This window comes from Miniopterus schreibersii (genome assembly GCF_964146895.1).
Source record: "Miniopterus schreibersii genome assembly, chromosome: 15".
Taxonomy (NCBI): Eukaryota; Metazoa; Chordata; class Mammalia; order Chiroptera; family Miniopteridae; genus Miniopterus; species Miniopterus schreibersii.
In genome coordinates, this window is record NC_138115.1 from 33,374,658 (window position 1) to 33,397,914 (window position 23,257).

Here is a 23,257-nt window from a genome sequence, read left to right on the forward strand (position 1 = left end):
TTTGAACTCCTGGCCAACAGCACCATAACTTGCGGCTGAACAAAGCTTATCCAACACACATATTTGCCCTGTAAGGTACATACCTCGGAACACTCGACAGCACTTCGGCCCCGTGCTTGGGGATATTTTAAGCAGCAAAATCACCAAAACAAAAAAAGCACAAAAATGTGAAAAGCATGGCACTAAATATACCCTAAAGGGGACACTCATTTACAGTATGAGCTGAAACGAGGAGGCAGACTGACTCCTTAGCTGGGAACATGCACACTGGCGACTCCAATTTTTTGCTACTCTGCATATATCCACAGGGAACTGAAAGCCCCAAGGGTACTGCTTTGGGGATTACAAATAAGTTTTAGAAAGTAGGATCTGCAAATATGGAATCCGTGGATATTGAAAACAAACTATTATCTATCTACCTATCATTCCTTTAGTTTGTATCATTTCCCGGGGATTCTTCAGAAGAAAAAAGAACTATATGCCTGTGTCCAATCACCCACATTTGACACAACTTTATTATTTTTACTTTTTAAAATATGTTTTTATTGATTTCAGAGAGAGGAAGGGAGATGGAGAGATAGAAACATCAATGATGAGTCACTGATCCGCTGCCTCCTGCACCTCCTCCCCCCCCCCACCGGGGATGGAGCCCACAACCCGATCATGCGCCTGGACTGGGAACTGAACCGAGGCCTCCTGGTTCACAGGCCGATGCTCAACCACTGAACCACGCCGGCCGGGCATATTATTTTAATTTTTAAAGGGCCTATTAGAAGCCCCTTTCTAACTAAGTTAGAATCCAGAAGCCATAAAGTTAAAAAATATTACATTTGGTGACATTAAAAACCCTTCTGCATGACAAAAGATGAGCTATGTAAAGTCAAAAGAAAATGACAAAGTGGAGAAAATATTTGTAGCTCAAACAAAAAAAGAGCTCCTAAAAATTGATAAGAAAGAAAAACCCAATAATCAAAGTTTTTAAATGGACAAGGGTAGGAAGCGAGTCAGAAAAAAGCAATTTAAGTGGCCATCAAGCACATGACAAAAATGCCAAGTTCACAACAAGGAAAATGCAAATTCAAACCCACTGTATTGGTAAAAACCCCAAGGCTGCGAGGCAGCCAGCATTCTCCTACACGGCGGGCAGGAGGGCGGCTGCCTCAGCCTCATGGAGGACAACTTGACAGCATCTCTCCAATGTACAAATACTAAAGTCTCCCCCTTATCTGTGGTTTTGCTTCCCCCTGTTTCAGCTACCAACGGTCAACCTAGGTCTGAAAATACTAAACAGAAAATTCCAGAAGTAAACAATTCGTACGTTTCATACTGTGCTCCGTCTTGAGTAGCGAGATGACATGTTGCACTGTCCTGCTCTGTCCCTCCCAGTTCGTCAACCATCCCCTTGTCAACCACTTCCTAGCTGGGTGCCAGCTGCCCTGTGCATGCTAGCAGCCGCTCGGGCGTCAGAGACACCACGCTCACATCACTCTTATTCCAGTCTACTGTTATAACTGTTCTGTTTTCATGATTAGTTATTGTTGTTAATCTCCTACTGTACCTAATTTATAAATTAAACTTTATCATGAGTATGTATATACAGGGTGTGGTACTACTCATGGTTTCAGGATCTCGGAACGTATCCCCCACAGATAAGGGGGACTACTTACTGTACATTCACCCATTGACCCAACAATCTCACTTCTGGGAATTGATCCTATGTATAAAAAAATGGCAAATGCACCAAGTTAGTCACTGGAGAACTGTTGCAACAGCAAAACAATGACCACCCAAGTGTCCATCAAATGTTGAGTGTGTTAAATAAATATGTATTATCCATCCAATGGCCTGGGGGCCTGGATAATGGCTGCTCATGTGTTAAACCAAGGCACACAGGGCAAGGAGAACAGTGAGAGGGAATGAATCCCATTTTAGACATGTTGAGTTTGAGGAACTCTGGGAAGGTCCAGGAGGCAGCTGGGTGAGATGGGGCCTGTGATAGGAAGACTAATGCCCCTCATTCCCCAAAAGATGTCTGTGTTCTAATCCCTGGGGCTTGGGAATGTTACCTTCCATGGTAAAGGGGTTTGGTAGATGCGATTAAGTTAAGGATCTTGAGATGGGGAGATTTTCCAGGCGGGCTCAATGTGATAAGAAGGGTGTATACTTAGAAGAGAGAGGCAGGAGGAGAGTCAGACTCAGAGAGGGAGGTGAGAGGATGGAAGGAGAGGTCGGTGACTGCTCTGAGCAGGATGGCCTCTAGAAGTTGAAAAGTCAAGGAACAGATTCTCCCCTAAAGTCTCCAGAAAGAACACAGCTCTGCCAACACCTTGATTTTAATCTCTTAAAACCCATTTTGGACTTCTGGCCTCCAGAACTGTAAGAGAATACATTTGTGCTGTTTTAAGCCACTGAGTTTGTAGTAATTTGTTACAGCAGCAGTAGAAAACTAATACACAATCTAAAGCCAGGGAAAGGTTAGGAGGCGTTGGCCAACACAGGGTAGATGAAAACTCTAGGAGGTGTGAGGGGGCTAAGGACTGGGCCCCCTGGTGAGGGGAGAGAGCAGAAGCTGAATAAAAAACTGACTGAATGGGGGGAAGTCGGCTCTTGAGCAGCCCAGGGTGAGAAACAGGTTTAAGAAGATCCACACCATCAAATATCCCAGGAGAGCCAGCACAAGATGCCTGAAAAACTATCTCTGGAGTGGACAGTGAGGTCTCGGGAGACCACAGTCAGGACATTTCCAGAGTGAAGTGGCAGAGGGCAAGAGGTAAGCAGTGGCTGGTAGTGAGGACCAGACAGGGTGACCAGCAGGGTATGTAAACGTGGTCTCGGGACATCTGGGGTTTGTCTTGACTGTGCCCGGGCTCAGCAGAGACCCTGGTCGCAGTGGCACACGGGGATGCTAACAGCCATGCCCTCAGATGATGGAAACAGAGATCTGAAGGCGGGTGGGACGATAACGCCAAGCCGGAGAGAAGGAACATCTCAGGTTTATTTATCAAATGGAAAGTGGAGGCTGTAACACTGGGGCAGGCTTGCAGAAAACTCTGCGAGTCCTTCAGTATCCTAAAAAGCAAGACAGTGCTCGGTGCCACTCTTGATTTACGAATCTCCACAGTTAATCAACCTGGCTTTATGCTGGGCACCTGGGAGGCTAAGGTGAGCTGCCTCTTCTCCATCCCACCAAGATCCTGGCCCAGGGGACTGGGGGGGGAGTAAGCACATGCCCCCCCCACCACCACCACCAGATGGGAGCCACCCTGGTGTCATTCCCTTCTCTCGGGGAAAGGGCAAACCCCTCAGAGGCCATGGAGGCTGCAGGAGCCCTGCCTTCCAGGCCCTCATCCGACCCTCCCCCTCCCCCAGGCCCCCCTCCTGCAGGACCAATGCCTCTGCCAGCCTGAGGGAGGGGCAAGGACACTGGGCCCGCTGGAGATGTTGTTTTTTCTTTGTTTTACACACAATGCCCAGAAAAACATTTTGATGATATGTAATTAGGCCAACATAATAGAGTCTAAGAAAGCAGTCAGTCTCATTTTAGACAACTTTGGCTTTCATAATGTTCAAAGAGAGTGCATTAAAAAAAATAATAAAAGCTCAGTTCTCAGATGTGGAAAAGGGGGCAGATGACAATGCACGCAGTGCAGAGGAGCTTCTGTTGCAACACTCTTCACCCACCCCTGCAGTTAATTCACATTGTTGGCTAATTTTCTCTACTGAACAAGAAAGGCAACACACTCTGCAGCCCTTAGAGAGCCCAACAAAATAATAATAATGTTATTATTTGAGATCCACTGTCTGCAAAAATGGCCTCAGTGATTATCTCCCTGTATCCAGGCCTCTTCACAACAGAACACTGCAGGTCCACCCCTACAGAGGTAGAGTCCAGGCTGGTCTTGTGATTTGCTCTGACCAACAGAATATAACAGACGAGACATTAAGAGAGATCTGAACCTAGGTCTCCAGGAACCTAGCAGACATGAGAGGCACCATCTTGGACCAGGTAGCTGCCAGTCAACCCGGCGACCACAGAAGCCTGAGTGAGCCCAGCTGAGATCAGTCAAGCCTAGATCAGCAGAATCACCAAGCTGACCTGTCACAAGCAACAGTAAAGGTTGTTATTTTAATTCAAGAAGAAGCGAACTGACATATTATTATTCTAGGAAGAGACGAATGCCCAGGCAAATCCCTAGGAGGAAAATCATAGTGAAAGTCACCTTGTCTGATTTAAATGAAATAAAACGCAGTAGCTACTACTGAAGGGAACTCAGTGTTGCCCATTTTTCTTCACACTTAAAGCTGCCACACCGAGCCCTCATTTCCTCCTCGCCAGGCACACTGTGATCTTGTGTTACCTCTGTAGCCCTAAAGTCTAATTTATAATAACCTACAGTGAAGCCCAGCACTGCCACCAGCATACCCTGGGAGGGACAGATAAAAACCCCCACTGGGGAAGACCATCCTAGCTCGAGACGCTGCCCTGGCTTCTCCTTAAGTCCCACGCACACCAAGCTGGCAGGAAAAAGCAGACCTGCGCATGCAAGATAACACTCTCCCAGGTTCTAGGAAGAGGGTGATCTGGTCCTGGTCTGTGCAGTGCGTCTGAAGTCACACACTCGGAAAGCGGAAAGGGGTTGAAGTCACATACTCGGAAGGTGGAAAGGGGAAAGGGGTCGGTGGGCGGAGGGACAGGAGACAGGATGCCAGACATATTATCCGACCTGTGCACCTGCCTGGGCAGAATGAGGACCCCCGAGAGGTGCTGGGGCTCAGGCCACGCGGGAGGGGATGAGGCAGGAAGTTTGGAGGTTCAGGGAGTGACGGCTGGGGCGGGCGCTGACCACTAGGTGGGACAGATGCCCCTGCAGTCCTGAGCGCAAACAGTTAAGCGACGCAAAGCTGTCACCGCCTGTGGGCTGCTCAGCAGAAGCTGACATTTCACAAACACACTGACTGCATCGGGGGTGAGCGTGTCCTCCCCGGCAGGCTCGGGAACAGCTTTGTTTGATAACAATTAAACACGAGACATTTTCTCCATCCAGGGACCTGCCAAGTCCCTCCCACTCGCTTTTCCGAGCGAGCGAGGCAATTAGACTTCCTGGGAGTAAATGGGATTTGCCACTTTATGACTTTTTCCTTAGGTAATTGGTGGTGAACGAAGAAGCACATTTTTAACCTTTCTTTTCTTTCCTTTTTTTATTTTTTTCTTCCTTACCTACTACCTAGAAAGGAGAGGATTTAAAGAGAGCTTTCCCCCGGTATAGAATGAAAAGGTATTTACTTTGGAGTAGGGGCTGGAAGTTTGTCAGCAAAAACTCTAGAACTTAAAGCTGCATCAAAGTTATCAGCTTCATCTACAGTAGGTTCCTGACACCTGACTCATAATCAAAAAACTCGAACCCAGAACCCAGAAGATGTCTCTGAGTAAAGGTTGGTTCAAAATCTTAATAGAGGAGGAAATGGAAGTTAAAGGGTTATCCCACTGTCGCCGTTCGAGCCCCACAAAGCACGGTGCGTTGGGCTGTACCAGCCTTGGGCTGAATCTGAAAAGAAAGTGGGTAAGACTTGTGACTGTAGGACGCACAGCACTTCTGGTTTCTCACCCTGACTTTCTCCACCTGGTAAATTCAACGTGCCACAGTCCCGCACTGGCATCTGGTCAATACTGTCTCCAGTCAATATTCTCCTGGTTGCGACCCAACTGTCAGTGTCTGTTGCTATGGTTACCATGATTCTATCTCGACCCTCTCTCCTCCTGCTCCCTTCTCCCTCAAGCCAAATTATGTTGCACTAATCCCACAGCATGTTCTCTGAGGACCCTGCTCCTGCTAAGTGTACTTCCAATAGGGTTTCTGAGATGCTAGAAACTACCAACAGGAATATATAACCTTCAGGACATGTCAAATCCCTGTGTTCAGTGTACCCCATCACCATGAATATTTCCATTCTCTCTGGCTCCCTGGTTCACTGTAGCAACACTGTTCAACCTTTTTCATCTCATAGCACACATAAACTAATTACTAAAATTCTGCGGCACACCAAAAAATATTTTTTGCCTATTTGACAAAAAAAAAAAAAAAGGTATAATTTGGATTCATTCACACCGGACCGCTACTGTTGTGTCGGCTGTTGTCCTATTTTTATTTGACACTCTAAGGGAAGAGAGGTGAGTCCCCTGACTAAAGAGCCAGGTACTGCATGTTTTAAAAATTCTTATGGCACACTGGTTGAAAATCGCTGCTCTACAATCTAGGGATAAGCCCACCAGAGCCTGTAACAGATGCATCTGGGGTTTCCATCACCATCTGGACTGTGATTCACCACAGGATGAGCTGAGGAAGAAAAAACAAAGTCAAGAAAATTAAACTGGTCTCAGAGAAATTGGCCAACTCTATTTGGGGTCAAAATGAGTGCTCAAGAGTTGCCGAGTGAATGCATTTTTGGGGTAGGTTCTGCCACCACTGTCTTATAGTCTCAAAGCCTCATCAAAATTGCTGTAAACCACATCCAACGTTGATGAGACACAAGTTTACCATTAAAAGTGTGAGTTAATTTGCTAGGATAATGTGATACCATTCTCAGGGGCATTTCCTATGTGGAAGTTGAAAATATATCCATGTATGAGAATTAAACACACAGAGACATATGCTGGTCATCAACTACTAAGGCTGTTCTAGCAAAGATTACCTGGTAAAATTTCAAACTGGCCATACCCAAATTCATCCACTCCCTGCATCTGTGCCTCTGCAGCATGTTGCAGACTGTCCTATTGAAAAATAGTGTCTACTTCTCCACCTTTTGAATCTGAACTTGATTTTGTGACTTTTTTTGGCCCATGGGATACTGACAAATACGATGTACATTGAGGCTCCTGTGACTGCCATCCTGTGAAGAAGCCCAGCTGGCCTACTGGGTGTTAAGATACTCAAGGCTGTTGTCCCAGCCAATAGCCAGCCGTGTGAGTGAAGTCACCCTTGGTCATCCAGCCGTCAGCTAATGCATGAGAGAGCCCAGGAGAGATCAGCTAAGCCACTTCAGTGTAGAACTATTCAGCCAACCCAAAGAATCATGAGCTAAAGAAATGGTTACTTAAGGCTATAAAAATTGAAATGGTTTGCTTACGTAGCAAAAACTGATATAGACTGGAAGACAAAGTCTACTTGCTTCTTTCAAAGTGACTTTGTCCGTCTACGAAGGTGACGCTGAAGAATCTTGTGTCCAAATAAATACGGCCATGCCTTCATGATGATCCCCACTCCTCACCTTCTTGCCTAATGCCTCCTTCTGAATAGCATCAAGAATTGTCAAGGTGATATCCAAAGTAAAATTAGCTTTGATGGATAAAAATTAGCTAGCTTAAAAATGTATGAACCTTTATTGATTTTTTTTTTTTTTAGAGAGAAAAAGTGAGAGAGAGAGAGAGAGAAACATTGATCAGTTGCCTCTCATACATGCCCCAACTAGGGACCAAACACTGTTGACTCATATTAAATTCTTTTCCATTAGAATGGCTGTCAAATCACGTATTCTCCATCCTATACTATTCATATTTTTAACTTAAATGCAATTGATCTTTTTGATACTTAAATGTATCCCTATTGCATTTTATTGGGCTGGTTTTGACTCAACATTGATAAACTAATAGATAATGAGATTGGAAAGGGTTTAAGAAGTCAAGGAAGTCTAGTCAAAAAAGGAGCTGGATTAAGTAAGAAATTTTCAAGGTTTTATTTTCCTTTTTTTTTAAGTAGTGGGGTACTTTCCATAAACATCAACTGTAATCTAATTTAGAAACCCACCATGTGAAAAGAGATTATAAAACAGTAGCTCTTGTTGACACTGGCATGTGTGGGTTGTTCAGAATCTTCCCTGTTCCCCACTCTCAAACATGTCCTGACCCTCTTCTCCCCATGCTCAGCTAGAATGTTTCTGTGGAGCCCAAGAGCATCCTTGTTCTTTAGATCCTGATGGCCACCCAGTGCACTCCATGGCCTCCCAAGCTTTGGGTCTCCCACAGATCCACCACCTTCTAGATCTCTGCACAAGCCACTGAAGAAAATGTGAAACAGGAAAAGGCATGGGATAGCATCATAGGGACCATAAAAAAAGACCTCCCTTCAATTAAAGCATGTCCTTGCTGAGTGTAGCTCTTCAACCACGCATAGGCCCTTCCTTTAGTTTTACTAAAATTCCTGGCCAAGTGAATTTAAAAATGAATTAATTCCAAGGAATGACAATAAATGATCACTACAAGAACATCTGCCAATCCTCTATACTTATTGACTTAGTACACTAAGTTCTTCTTGGAGAACCATTTGCCCTGTCCTCATCTGTGGCTCCCAGACCATCTATGCATTTAAAAAGTTCTTATAGGGGGCCACATGAGAAGAAATGCAGGCAGTCCCCAAGAACAAAGACCCTGGCTCACAGGCAGCAAGGAAACAAAGACCATAGTCCTACAACCACAAGGAACTGAATTTGGCCAACAACCTGAATGAACTTGGGAGTAGACTGTTCCCCCAGAGCCTCCAATAAGGAACGCAGCCCTCTCAACACCTGGCTTTAGCCTTGTGAGACCCTAAGTAGAGGACCCAGTTGAGCCCAACCAGTCTTCTGACCTATAGAAACTGTAAGATAATAAATTTGTGTGCATCTGTTTAAAGCTCTTATAGAATCACTTCCCACTGTTCTAATCTCAAGCACATTGGGAAAACCCAAAGATCAAGCTCTTCTTATCATATTGAGGGTTGTCTCCTTCTTGTCATTCTGTGGCATGCACTGTAGGTTTCTAAAGCATATTATTTTTAAAAAATTTGTCACAAGATTCTGAAATGTCACAATTTCTTTCACCCTCCCTTCCTCTGCAGCAAAGCTCTAAATTTAACATGCCCCATGGTCTTCACTCGAACACACACTTGCCTCTTCCCTCTCATCAGCTTTAGAAGATTCCTGGTGATTTAGGGCCTTTCGCCACCCTCAGGAAGCTTGACAATGAAGAGAAATTATTTATGGGTGTGGAAAGGCCAGGGGGGTGAGCATTAATTTTTAATGACTGCACTCCTTCCCCCCAGTTAAAGGAATCAATCCTTCTTGCCTGAATTTCCTCCATTCATCATGTTTTCACAGTGGCTGACACATAGCAGGAACTTAATATTTATTTGTTGAATAATTTTTGAAAAGGTCCAACTCATTTATATACTAAATTTTGTACAGGAAGTGAAATATGGGTGTCTGAGAGAACAGGACCATTGAGATTATGGAAGAAAAAAGATAGAGATTAAAAGTCAAATCCTTCCTTTTGTCACCCTACTATCCAAGCTGTCACCAAGTTAAAGATGCATTCTTTAAAATACCTCGGGGAGCATCCCCTACCTTCCTACTTCCACTCAGTGGCAAACACTGTTGGGTGTCAAAAGCCACCAGGCACTTGCCAGCCCAGGTCCCCCCTTCCTAGCTGACACCCTTTCCAGCCCCAGCTAATCATGATCCTTGACAGAGACATGGGTCTGTCACCCAGGCCTGGTCAATGGGACTCAAGGAAAACTCTGCTTGGAAGTTTCTGGTAAAGGTTTTACTTGCTAATAAAAAAAGGGTACACAGCAGGAGAGGAACCCTGTTCTTATAATCTGTCATCATGTTCACATGAGACTGTTGCAGCCACTCTGGGCCTAGGATCATGAGGAGAGACCTGACTGATAAGCTGAGGACCAGAATGCAGGAAGGTGACAGCACTCGGGTCCCTAATGATGTCCTTTAAGCTGTTGAAAAAGCTGCCTCTGCAACCACTCCACCTTCCTCCAGACTTCCTCCTCGGTGAAATGAGATTAAAAGTCCTTATTGTTTAAGCCACTTCTAGTTGGATATTCAGCTATTGACCGTGGAGAGCATCCTAACCAGTACCCATGACCACCATCTCTATTCTCTCACCTTGGGACCTCATCCCTAGGCTTTTCCCTGCTTTCCCCCATTCCAGTCCAGCTCTCCAAACACACATCATCACTTCACTCTAGAATAAAGGTAGAAGGCAACTAAGGAAATCAGTTGTAGGGACTGCAGGGACTGATGTGTGTGGACGTACGACAGAAGGGAGGTTCCTGGCCCTCCAGGGATGCTGACACAAGGGAGGCAAAACCCAAAAAGGAGGAAGGAAGTCAAACCTAGAATGAGTTCAGGTGTACCCCAACTATACACACACACACCTTTTAAAATTATTTTCAAAGCAAGAAATTTTACAGAAGAGAACATATTGAAGAGAACAGAAAGCAGAATTATTCAACTCCTATTTTACTTTCTTTTCTACAGCAGAAAATAAGTATACAAGTGGACCCATGCAGTTCATACCCATATTGTTTAAGGTCAACTGTATTTTTGACCCATGGCTGGAAATCCACATATGCAGAGGGCCGACTTAAGTTATACTCAGATTTTCAACTGTGTGGATGGCTGGTGTCCCTAACCCCTACACTGTTCAAGGGTCAACTGTATATCTAAAGCCCAAGAAAAAGTATGGTGAGACATAACTAGATCTCTTTTAAAAATTAATTGTTAATTATCTAAGTAAAATGACTATTTCTTTATATAAAAATAATTCATATAAAGCTACCTCCCACCCTTCCATTCCAAGTCACACATAACCACCATTATCAGGTTGATGGGTGCCCCCCCAGGCCTTTTTCCCCTGCATTTACATATATCCACAGAAAATACATCATATTGTTTTGTGAAGCTTTCTCCCCATTAGTGGCATCATGCTATTTATATCTGTATTAGTTGGAGTTTTCCCGGGAAACAAAACCAATGAGATGGACAGAGATAGAGATGCAGGTACAGATATACCTATGCCTACATGCCTATATGTATGGTGTTTGACTAAATGAGCTACTGTAGCAGACTGACACATAAAATTAACTGTCACGGTATCATTATGCAACTTTTTTCCCCCCACTTACCATTTCCTGGAATTTCTTCATCAAAATATACAGAATGGCTGCATCCCTGATAAGAATGAGCATCCTTTGTGTGACCATCCATCCCCTACTGATGGACATGCACGTTGTTTCCTTTCTCTCTATTAGTAATAACACTGAAATGATGTCCTTGTATATGCCTTCTTGTGAACAAAGAGTGTTTCTCTATAAGAGATGGACATGAGGTGTGGACTTGCTGAATCATGGACAAGATGGGCATTTAAAATTTTTAATAGAGGTTGGCACCTGCTCTCCAAAGCACACCTTCAATTTCACATTCATCAAACCTAAATGAATTACATTGAAAGGGAAAGGTGCTCAGCCATACCATTGAGCACACTGGCGTGTCACTATCAAAGCTGAGGTGGGACACAAGGAACTGATGATCAAAGTGAAAGCACTGAGAGAGCTGCTGGAATGATCTAAGGATACCCTGGCCAGCTGGCGGACCGCGCCTGAGCTGTGATTTGCTCTGGGCTGGTAAAGGAGTGGAGGGGGCTGGGTGTCCAGCCCTGGTCCTTTCACACCAGTAGTCATTCATGGGGAAATCTCCTGTATCTCGGGAAGAAGGCAGAGAACTGCTATCTTTGGCACTAAAGGCTATGATCTCAGGACCAAAATAATTATCTTGGAGAAACTGTGGCCATGAAAAAAAATGCCAGATGGTTTAAAAAGAACAAATATTGGCTCCCTTGTTAGAGCAGGTGGTGGTGAATTCTAGATACCATAGAAATTGAAGTTACTCCCTGGCAGATCCAAGTGTTGCTTGTTACAGAGATGGTCAGAAGCCCTTGGAAATAAAGGATTGCTCCCCAGCAATCTGCAGAAGTTCATGAGGGTTAAGTAAGACCTAATGTGTAGTTGGACAGGTTATGGGACAGGTGGGTTATGCCCCAGAGTGAATTTCAATTACAGAACTGCATCTTACCAAGCCTCTCATGCGTCCTTTAGGGATAGGAGGGTGACATGTGAGATGGAATAGTAGGGCCATCTGCAACCTCTGCAGAGAGGTTTGGGTAGCATTTGAGACTGGAGGAGAGATTCCCACAGCGTGCCAAAGGACCATGTCCTCCATCCAGTCTGTATGACATTGGATAGGACAAGTGTCACCCTACACATGAAACCATTAGAGAGGCCAAAGCTGGGATGATCCCTCCAAATTCAGGATGATCCAAAATGTCTCAACAGGCTATAAAAATGGGCAGAAGCTAATAGGATGCAGTGAGCTGGGAGCCAATTCAACAAGAGATGGAACACACAGGTAGAAGACGGAGAGAGCTGCCTACACAGCACCTCACATAACGAAATCTGCAATGAACACCCCAAAGCCAACTCAGCCTCGAGCTGCACCAGCAGAAGCCCACATCCAGCTTTAGGGGACCAAGTACTCGCAGGGAGCAGGCTGCTCTCCAGGATGCTCGTGCCCTTCTGATCTCAGCAACTGAGCCCATCATGTGAGTCTTAAGTGTTCCCAGACCCATTTAGGTCTGTTAGATCCATTATGATAATTATGTGTCTTAATTTAAATTATTTACACTGATAGTAAGTGCAAAAGAAGTTGTTTCTAGGAAAACGAAGTAGAATGCTTTGAAGAGACTTGACAAAGGACATTTGCTTAAAAATAAGAACTGTGGCTGAATTAGACTTGGGGGTGGGGGGCGGTGGCAAGGAACTGGAAAAGACTTGGAAGAAAATCATAAAAATAGAAGGATTCTGCAGCCAGATCCCTTTCCTGACAGTGGGGATTGGTGACAGTGCACTCTGGGTGTGGTTTAGACAAGAAAGGTGAAGTGGAATTCCAATCGGCAGACCCCAGACTCGAAAAGACTGGCAATTGGATGTGTGTTTATATATTTTACATTAGGATAAAGTGCATAAGATATGAGTATGATTTTATTTGGCTCTTTTTAAATGACTTTTTCAATTAATCCATCAGCCACCATACCAATTGCATCAGCTAAAAGCTAAAAGTGCTTTTGCCGCTGTCTGCTGTCTTATGCTCAGTTCTGGAAGCACATTTTACAAGAAGCACTGAGGAACCTGAAGGCATTCCAGGGAATGGAGATGGGGCTCTATGGCTCAAGGGGCCCCGATGGTATCCACAGACTCTGCTGGGCTGTCAGGCCAGAGGATGTGTGCACTCAGAGAGAAGAAGGTCCCTGTCTGTCTCTCAGTCTCACTCTTGACCTATTCAGCCACATAGTATCTCCCTTTCCTTTCAAGGAATTATCCTTTCTGCTCACACTCTAGATTGCAAACTCAAAGAATCATTACAAATGCCCTATGGATGGACTTTTATCCTACCCACAATTGCCTTTAATTTTAGGCCGTAGGTTTCCAGCTGAGAAAAACACATGTTTTTGCACTTAACACCTTCCTTAGCCCTTCCCTAGCTTTTAGAACAAGATCAAAGCAACAGGGAGAGGATCCTTCTAATTGGTGATACCAAGTGACCAATACATGAAAGTAGTACTTACGATATGCCAAGTACTATGTTAACAACTTTTTAATGTATTATCTCTTTTAATTCTCATCAACTTTGAGAGGTCGTTACCAGTGTCCCCATGTACACAGTTGAAAAATGGAATCACAAAGAGGGGGTGGTTTACTTTTCATACACGTACTCAGCTGGGAGAAACAGCCACGATGCTCACACGCCAGACTCTAGAATCTACGTTCTTTCCAACACGTAGCACTGTTCGCAGAACTGTGAAGAGCAAGGTAGGTTTTCCTGTGAAAGAGTGTGTGTATCTCAAAACAGGGAAGCAAGGAAGATGTGGCTGAACTTGGATGGCACCTCTGCCATCTGCTAAGAATATTAATACTCACAGGAGTAAAGAGGCAGGGAAGGGATGAGTCAGTGCCAACTGTGAGAAAAGAGAGAAAGCTGGGCAGAGATGTTTTGTGGTCACAGTTGAAGAATTGTGTACATAGGGTGACCTGGAAGGACAGTGGTTGCCAGAAAAGCAGGGTCAACCACAAGCTAATAGGAACCTGCCCAGTGCTTGAGTAGGAAAAAGACCTTCCCCACAGGCCAAAAGGGTGGGAAGAGGGGAAGTAGCTGGGCCTCGAGGGTAGCAAGTGAAGGAGCTGGACCAACCCCCACATATCTGGAGGGGCATGGGGAAGAGGGGCTGTCCAGGGGTGGACAGAGCCTCTTCAAAGAGCTGAACCGTGGTCAAACCTGCCCTGGACTGGACACGTCCGGGCAGTGCTAGTAACCCAGCTGTGTACACGTGGTTCCTCTAAGGCTGGATTCTCAAAGTGGGCTGAAAAGGAAACTGGGGAGAGAGCCTGGGTATCTATTTGTGTTTAAAAAGCTCTCCAGGTGATTCTGGTACCAGCTCAATTTTGAGAACGTTGGTCTACCCTTGGGCTGAACCAAAAGGCCTGCAACCCGATTCAGGAAGTTATCACTGGATGCCTTGGAGAACAAAGATGACCATCCCCAGACCAAGAAGCTCAGAGTGAAGGGAGGAAAGTGGATAAATAAAAATGAGTATAATAGGAGCCCAATAGGCTCATGTGCAGAGAGTTATGGGAACACAGAGGAAGGGTCTTTAACCCTGAAGGAGTCTGAAAGGCTTCCTGGAGGAGGTGATCACTGAGCTGATTCCTGAAAGAGAAACCATTAGGGGTATAGTCTTCCCCAGAGAGATCTCCTCTCCTTTTCCCCTTGAGAGGCTGGTGCGGCTAAAAGGGACAGCTGTCTCCTTCCACTGCGGGAAATTTGGGGACGCTCCACAGACACCAGACGGAAGAGCAAGTCTGGAGACTTGAGCAGGGAACACTGGTGAAGAACATCAAAACCATCAATCCAGTTGTCATCACTATCCTGAAAATTGAGAAAATCTTTTTCTGCCTAGCTGGATGCCAGCCACACCTGTACATTATAATTTGAAATGTGATGAAATAAAGGCCCATCCAGTGGTATGCTGGTAAACCATTACAACTGGCTCTCCATGGAGGAAGAACTCTAATTTCTAGAGCTGCCAATCTGGCTGAATTTGTCACTGAATATGGGATTGGGAAGAGACATACAGAATTGGTTTTGTAAGCCGGAGCTCACCACTGGGCTTTCACAGGTCTTTAAAATCCTATTTCATTCCCAAAGACTCCTGAGGAAAAAGCCAAAGTGTGTGTGTGTGTGTGTGTGTGTGAGAGAGAGAGAGAGAGAGAGAGAGAGAGAGAGTGTGTGTGTGTGTGTGTGTGTGTGTGTTGGTGGGGTTGGGGACAGGGGACAACCACAACAAGACACAAAACTACTATCACCAAATAGATTAATGCACAAACATAAGAGGTCAAGATGGAAAAATTCTAACATTTGAGACAGAAAGAAAATTGACAAACCTAATGAAAACCAATCTGCAATTCCAAGAAAAGTTTCTGAATAAATGTTACTCTTTTCTGATCTAACTTTTTAACCCATCAGATTGACCCCTTCACATTAAAAAGACAAATGGCCTTATTTATATCTCCCTCCAACAAACATTTTGTGCAGTATGCATGCATTCCAGTCACCCATCAAGGGCACGGTTAGTTTCAAAGACTAAAGAAGACAAATCACTGGGGAATCCTTTCCGTCGCTCCTTTCACCACAGAAACCTGGTGAGGGTGGCATCTGTACTGTCTTTTAGACACTGGTTCTTAACACTGACTCTGTATCAGAATCCCCTGGAGTGCTGATGAAAACACAGACCCCTGGAGCCCAACCCCAGAGTTTCTGGTTCAGTAGATCCAGGTAGGGCCTAAGAATCTGCATTTGTAATGACTTCCCAGGTGGTGCTGATGCTGCTGGTAACTGGGACCGCCCTTTGAGAACCACTCTCTTACATGATTTTAGATCATTGCCATCAAGTCATCTTTCTTGAGGAAACCACAATTCTCTCCCTTACCAGCCATTTTTATGTATAGACAATGAGAGATCTGACACCCCCTCCATGGCCTGCCAGTCGCTTCTGCACATGCATCTGCTTTGGTGCAGGCGTGCCTGGCCTGCTGTTACAACCAAGCATTGAGAGCACACTGAGTGTCAAAGCTGTTTTAATGGGGTCCTCAAGAGCCTCAACTGCTCCCCGTTATTTCATCTTTCATCGCCACCTGGGACTTTACCACGTGCGGTGGGCTGGGTGAACCGCACTGCCCCCCTTATAGGTGAGGGAGTTTAGGGTCCCAAGAGGGGACTTGACCTGCCCTTGTTGGACTGTGCATTTTAGACTGAGCCTCACTTCCTTTGTACCCCATTTCCAGTTAGGAGCCCATTGGGACCAAAATCAGGTGGGAGGAGCAGGTGGCGTCTGATCGCAAACCAGGCCATCAACTGATTCCTTACTTTCCTCACTACATATGCTCTCCGGACTCCTTGCCTGACTCTAATGGGCCCTGGATGCTGTGTTTTTGGAATTCCTGTTTCTCACTAGTACAATTTTTCTTTGTTCTCTGTTGCTGTCGCACTTGCAAGCAGCTACTTCCTGTCACTGCTCAGGTTCAGGTAAGCCCCAACAGTGCTCCCCACTTCATTGCTGAGGGCTTAAAGGCTGGGTGACGGTGTCCTTGGGGCACCCCACCCCAGCAGCCAGGTGAGGGAGCCCCCTCCAGGGCGTACTTCCCAAGGACACAGGGGTGTGGTGAGCGTGTCCTCTCCACTGTCTGGTGGGAGAGCCCAGTTTGGCAGGGGCCCCTCAGAGCGGTATGACCCGCGTTGCTCTGAGGGCCTGCTGGAGGGCACCCGGGAATCAGTCCCCTATGTTCAAACAGCTTCCCCCTTTACATCCCATTTGCCGGGTGGACAAGAGTAGAGCCTAAAAAGTCCATGCTCCCATAGCTGGAGAAGTGCCTTTAAAGTACACACCAGAGGCTCTCAGAAATAAACCAGCTCTCCCAAAGTCCCAGAAAAATGTGGCTTGAGGCATTCCTCCGCCCACCGCGGTCTGGTGGCCTGATGGGTCAACATTTCTCAAAGACATCCTTCAGCACTCAACGAGCAACATTAGGCCAGGGACCGAACCCCTCTGTGCCTCATCTGTAAAACAGGAGCGGTGACAGTACCCACCTCGTGGGCTTATTGTGAAGATTAAGCGAGCACCTGCACGTAAGTTCCCTCCGAGGGTGCCTGGCGGAGGAAGCCACAGCGTCTAGCTCCAGTAACGATGCTGCTCTTATCATTACAGAGGCCACCAACTGTGTGTTTGCCTCATTTAGGTCACTTAGAGTTCTCAGTTACATGCAAATAAATGAAAGAAGGATCCCTTTCCACCAATGGGTCCGACACGCAGTGTGTTTTTCCTGCAGGAAGGGAGGGAACCGTGGGGCCCATCCCCCAACATGGTAAAAGAGGGGCATGGGAGGACCGGAGGGGTCTTTGAGGGGCCCACCAGGTCAAACTGCCTTTCAGAGGAAAGCCGCAGCTGAGCGGCAGCCAGGGGCAGATTCAGCAAGTGAATAAAACCGCCTTTGGAACAAAAGAAGCACCCCTGCCAATCCCACACTTACTTCCAGGACCGTCCATTGTTCGACAACAATAGCATCATAGCCCGGCATGGTTTTGCTATCTTCTGTGGAAACAGCTTCAAAGATGAATACTCCATCTGTCAGGCTGTGTAAGGAATCTGTTGAAAAAAAGAGAAAAAGGGGGGGAATCTGTAAACCGTCTGTGGCAGAAGCCTTACAAGCAGCAAAAATTTTCACTGCATTCATTAATAATCCCAATCAGAACATCTTTTCAGCATGTTAATTAAAGAAGGCACGCACAGCCATAGAGTCTAGCCCCATCAGAATGAATGAGGCTAATTTACCTCGCAGTTCTGAATAATATCCTTGATTTTATGAGCCCAAATTTCATTGTTAGCAATCACCATTTGATTTCACGCGTTTACCTTCCTTTCCACGCTCCAACGTCAGGATGCGCTGGGGAGAACTTATTCAGGGCAAAACACAGTCATTTAGAGACAGTTTTTAGAAGAAAACTATATTTAGGTGAGAGGGTTGTTTTTTTTTGTTTTTTTTTAAAGGGGGGATAGATGTAACACACCAGATCTGAGCTTGTCAGACGCATTCTAGGTGCGCTGATTCTTGGAAGCTCCCAGGATGTGGGCTGCTGTACAGACAACTCTTTAGGCAGCTCTTGTCAAGAAAAGGAATTTGGGGGAAGGGGGAGTTTTCCCAAATGATTTATCGCTGAAAACGTTACCTTGGGCATCGCTTTAATCAATGTACCAAGTTCTGAGTTCTGTACAATTCAACAAATGTACACTACACATACATCATGATTCAAGACTGTCTTGGGCAATAAACGTATAAAGAAAATTACAGCAGGGTCCCTAGCCCCGCAGAAGACATTAAGGGAGGAGTTTTCTGCCTCTTTTTTCGTTAATAGCTCCTAATGCCCTAGATTCATTTAGATCAGAGATTGTGGGAAAGAGGACTGGACTTAGCAAGTGGTTTGGGTCCATGCATTATCAAGAGCAGTGATGTGACTGCTTTCAGGGACTTGGTCTCTAATCTGTGAAATGTTGTGGTAGACAGACAATCCTTCCTGTTCCCTAGATTCTACTCTACAAATCACTGCTCAGTCAGACTGTTATGGACTGAATTGTGCCCCCCAACTCCCATCTCCACCACAAATTCTATGTTGAAGCTCTAACCTCCAAAGTGGCTGTATTTGGAAATAAGGCCTTTAGGGAAATAATTGAGGTCATAAGAGTGGACCCTAATCTGTTAGGTCTGATGTCCTTATAAGAAGTAGAACAGACACCAGATCCCTTCTCCAGTCCTTGCACAGAGGAAAGGCCATATGAGGACACAGGTAGCTAGCTGTCTGCAAATTAGGAAGAGAGGTCTCACCAGAAACTAAATTTGCCAGCACCTTGATCATAGACTCCATTTCAAGTAAGATCCCTGTAAGTTAATCAATACCATGCTCCAGTTTTTATTTGTTCCCTACCCTGACAGTCTGTTATCAAACAGCCTTAGCAAAAGTTCGAAGCTTGTCTCACTCATCTGCTCTGCTAAAAAACTCCCCCTACGTGTTTGTTCAATGCCCTCCTAAGAGACATTTTACAAAGGTGACCAGGGAAGAACAGAGCTGTTCTGCAGCTGAACTACAAGTATTCTGGGGTCCAGACAAGCATGGACCATAGTCCAGCTCACCTTGAAAGTTACGGCCCAGCTGGAGGCCCTGCTGCAGTAGCCATGGCCTGCAGAACGAAGCCCTTTCAATAAAGCTTTCCCAAGTCCTGGCCTGGGGATGCTTGGGACCAGAAGATACTCAATGATTCCTTTGGGATTATATCAACACAGCACAAATTCCCTTGGGGCTTCTACAAAAATGTGTTATATCCAATTTCCAAAGTCTTTACCTACAGATCTCCTCAAAGGCCTTTAAATGTGTCTACCATGTACTTCAAACATTTGGATGCCTGACCTGAAACAAATAACATGATGGTGTTTAGACTGCCAAAAGCACTGTACTGCAGAGCTGAGGTCCAGAAGGGGGAGAAGACACTGCAGCCCATCCAGACTTTCTTTCTCACCCCCCTGCCTGGCTGCCCCCATCCTCCTGAGTCACAGGCCCGGGAAGAGGGCTGTGTGGTGAGTGGGGAGAGGTAAAGCTGTGCTTGGGGGTGTGAAGTAGGAAAAACCAGGCCCTTATTTCCCAGCCTCATCCAGTGCCTGCCTTGCAGCCCCTCAGCCCGCTGCTCCGCTATCTGAATCCAGGTTCACCTACTTAACTCCAAAGTAAGTTCAGAATGGCTGTCAAAATTTGATCATCTGTAACAGCAAAAAAGTCAATGAACCACAGAGAGCAGACAGCTCGGCTTTTAAACTGCCCCGTTTTGATGACAGTGCCCACTCCCGTCTCCTCATTGCCCTCTGGCTCAGCCTCCCTGTAATGTGCACCAAGTTGGGTATAAATAGCTCTATCTTAGAGCGAAGGCTCCTGATGTAAAAGGTTAGATCGCCCTCCATCTCTGGAAAACACTCCATTATCACTGTGTTTTTTTATAAAAGTAAAGCAGCTTCCCTACTGTGCACAGAGAGCTATTTGCTCTGGTATTGTATAAATATTTGATGCCAGTCTTTTGGCAAAAGGCCACCTTAACACTCCAAGCTTATGATTTACAAGAAGGAAGTGGGAAAAGGAGATTTACCCTATTATCCCAAGAGGTAAGTTCTATGAGGCAACAGCTCGTCCCCTGTGGCCTCTGACACATTAACACTCCGTCTGGCAAGCTAACCTGCAGGCTCAGCCTAGGTGCTAGTCTTCCCCAAAGCCTGGCCGGAAACATGAACACCATGTCAAATGGTCAAGGTACGTGGTCTAGAAGGAAACGTTACTGTGCTCCTTGGAACCAGCTAGATTGGACTAAATTGCTCACACTGGGGTGGCTGGCACTACAGATTTCCTTGGCTGTCTGAAAGCCCCTTCTCCCCATCAGACACTGCATGGTGCTCGTGGCACCACCCTGGTTCCAGGAATGGCTGTGTGACAGTAATTACGTGTGTTGTCATGCTGACCTCTAACCCCACTGCAAATGTAAACACCGATCGGCCAATCCCAGCTGATGGTGCCACGTTGCTTCCCAATCACACTGCAGCTAATCTGCTGACATCAAAAAAGCAAGCAGGCTCGCTGCCTTCCCCTATTTGTCCGGCCCTCACTGCTGCTCCCGGCCTGCCTTCCTTCCTGCATTCAGTTTTAAGCAGTGAATAATTAGGGGAGATATTACTCCTCTTCAGTTACAGCAAGGGCAGCCTGCAAGCCCAGCACCACTGAATGGACTAGATGGGGAAGAAATGCTGATTCATTGCCTTCATGTGTGCAGCACCAGGCCAGGCACAGTTCATGGTTTCTTGCTGAGTCCTCCCCAAAGTTTGGCATTCCCTCTTAGTAGCTGAGAAAATGGAGGCTGCAGCAGTTAAACCATTTATTCATATTCAAACGGAATGTAAGGCTCAGCCTAGGTGCTAGTCTTCCCCAAAGCCTGGCCGGAAACATGCACACCATGTCAAATGTCAATGTACATGGTCTAGAAGAAAATGTTACTGTGCTCCTTTGAACCAGCTAGATTGGGATCAAACCACATTTAGATCTCAAATGTGGTTTGATCCCAAAGTTTATACTCTTTCAACAACTCACAGGTATTTATTGAACTACCAAGATGACGCACCAGGTGCTGCCACAGGAGCTGGGGTGGGAGATGAACAGCCTAGGTCCCTAGCCTTGGGAGCAGGTGCTCTCTAACCAAGACATGGCACTCCCTGCCTGGGTGGCATCTCAGTGGGGTCATAGTGAGATGCCTTAGGGCTTCTGTTTGGAGCTGAATCTGTATAGATGCCCATGCCTTCCTACGTAGAGCAAAAATAAAAAATATATATACTTGTAAATGAATTAAGTTATTATACATCCACACAAGGGATAGTATCAGCAATGAGAAAAAGTGATCTATAATTACATGTGAATATGTGGGTGAATCTCACAAACATAAAGAGCAAAAGAAGCCAGACAACAAGGGCATATTCCATGCATATCAAGTTCAAAACTTCAAATCGAAACCACAATGAGGTATTACCTCAAACCTGTTAGAATCGCATATCATAAAATAGACAAGAGATAAGTGCTGGGAGGTTGTGGAGAAAAGGGAACCCTTGTCCACTGCTGGTGGGAATGTAAATTGATGCATCCATGATGGAAAACAATATGGAGATTCCTCAAAAAATTTAAAAAATGGAACTACCCTCTGATCCAGCAATTCCACTTCTGGATATAGTATATTCAAAGGAAGTGAAATCACTATCCCAAAGAGTTTTCTGCACCCCTATGTTCACCAAAGCATTTTTCACAATAGTCAAGACATGGAAACAACCTAAGTGTTTGTTGATGGTCTAATGCATAAAGAAAATGTGATACACAAAATGGGATATTATTCAGCCATGAAAAAAGAAAGAAATGCTGCCCGGCTGGTGTGGCTGGGTGGTTGAGCATCAACCCATGCACCAGGAGGTCACTGGTTCAGGGCAGGTGCCTGGGTTGCAGGCTCCATCCCCGGTGGGGGGCATGCAGGAGGCAGCCAATCGACGTTGATGTTTCTTTCTCGTTGATGTTTCTATCTCTCCCTTTCCCTTTCTCTCTCTCTCTCGAATCAACAAAAACATATTTAAAAAAAAAAAAAGGAGGAAAACCTGCCATTTGAAACAACATGGATAGACCTTGAGGGCATTATGCTAAGTAAAATGTCAGAGAAAGAAAAATGTGTATATCACTTACATGTGGAATCTAAAAAAACCAACCTCCTAGAAACAGAGAAGTGGAGGGTGGGGAGAAATGGGTGAAGGTGGCCAAAGGTATAAACTTCTAGTTATAAGATGAATAAATTCTGGGGATGTAATGTACAGCATGGTGACTATACGTAATAATATCATACTGTGTATTTGAATGTTGCTAGGAGAGCATATTTTGAAAGTTCTCATGACAGGAAAGGACATTATGCTGCACAAGAGGCTAGGTTTATTTCAAGCAGTTATGGTCATAAAAATGACTCTTCTAAGTAAGTAAAAGAGAAGTGAAGACATGGTCCCCATCTGCAGAACGTGTCACTGGATTGCATCCTGGTTTGGGCAATTTGCTGCAAAGGACATTTTTGAAACAACTGAAGTCATCTGAATACGGGCTGGATAAAGATGCTGCTGCCAGAAGGGGAGAGGACTGGGGGGCTAGGAGAGGGTGAGGGCAGGGGCAGGGGCAGGGGCAGGGGCAGGGGCAGGGGCAGGGGCAGGGGCAGGGTCGGTGCGGGGAGGGCCAAGGGCAGAGCAAGGAGAGTAGAATGAGGGCAGAGTGAGATGGGGACAAGCAGAGAGCAAGGAGGGGACAAGGACAGGGTGAGGGTAGAATAAAAGAAATGCAGAGCAAGGACAGGGCCAGGGGGACAAAGGGAGGGCCAGGGGGGCAAAGGAAGGCCAGGGCAGGGCAAGGAGAGCTGGTGGCAGCAGCAGCAGCCTTGGGGGCCAGTGAGGGCAGTAGGGATTCTGTTAGTCTGGAAGCCCTTGGTGAGAAATCAGGTTCCTGGGTGGGTCTTCAGATGGCGGGCAGCCAGCTCCGCCTTGCCGTGACCCCTGCCAGCTCCTCAACAGCCAGCTCAGCAGAAGGCCTCTCCTCCCAGCCTCTTCCACCTTCTAGAAGCACGGATTCTGGCCTTTGTCCCACTGGCTGGAGTGTTTCTCTGTGCCTGTCCTCTCTGCTATCTGACCAGCCCCAGGGCTCATCCACACCGCTGTCTGGCCACCCAGGT

At 45.9% G+C, this 23,257-nt stretch overlaps 1 protein-coding gene across 2 annotated transcripts in view; it reads right to left on the bottom strand.

Annotated features, from left to right (window-relative positions):
- RFTN1 (raftlin, lipid raft linker 1) overlaps positions 1-23,257 on the bottom strand; it is a 167,893-nt gene that overhangs the window by 15,226 nt on the left and 129,410 nt on the right. For both annotated transcript variants that reach the window (XM_081160205.1, XM_081160206.1), the window contains exon 7: positions 17,463-17,578. In XM_081160205.1, the coding sequence (XP_081016331.1) occupies positions 17,463-17,578 (116 nt within the window). The remainder of the gene's footprint in view (positions 1-17,462; positions 17,579-23,257) is intronic.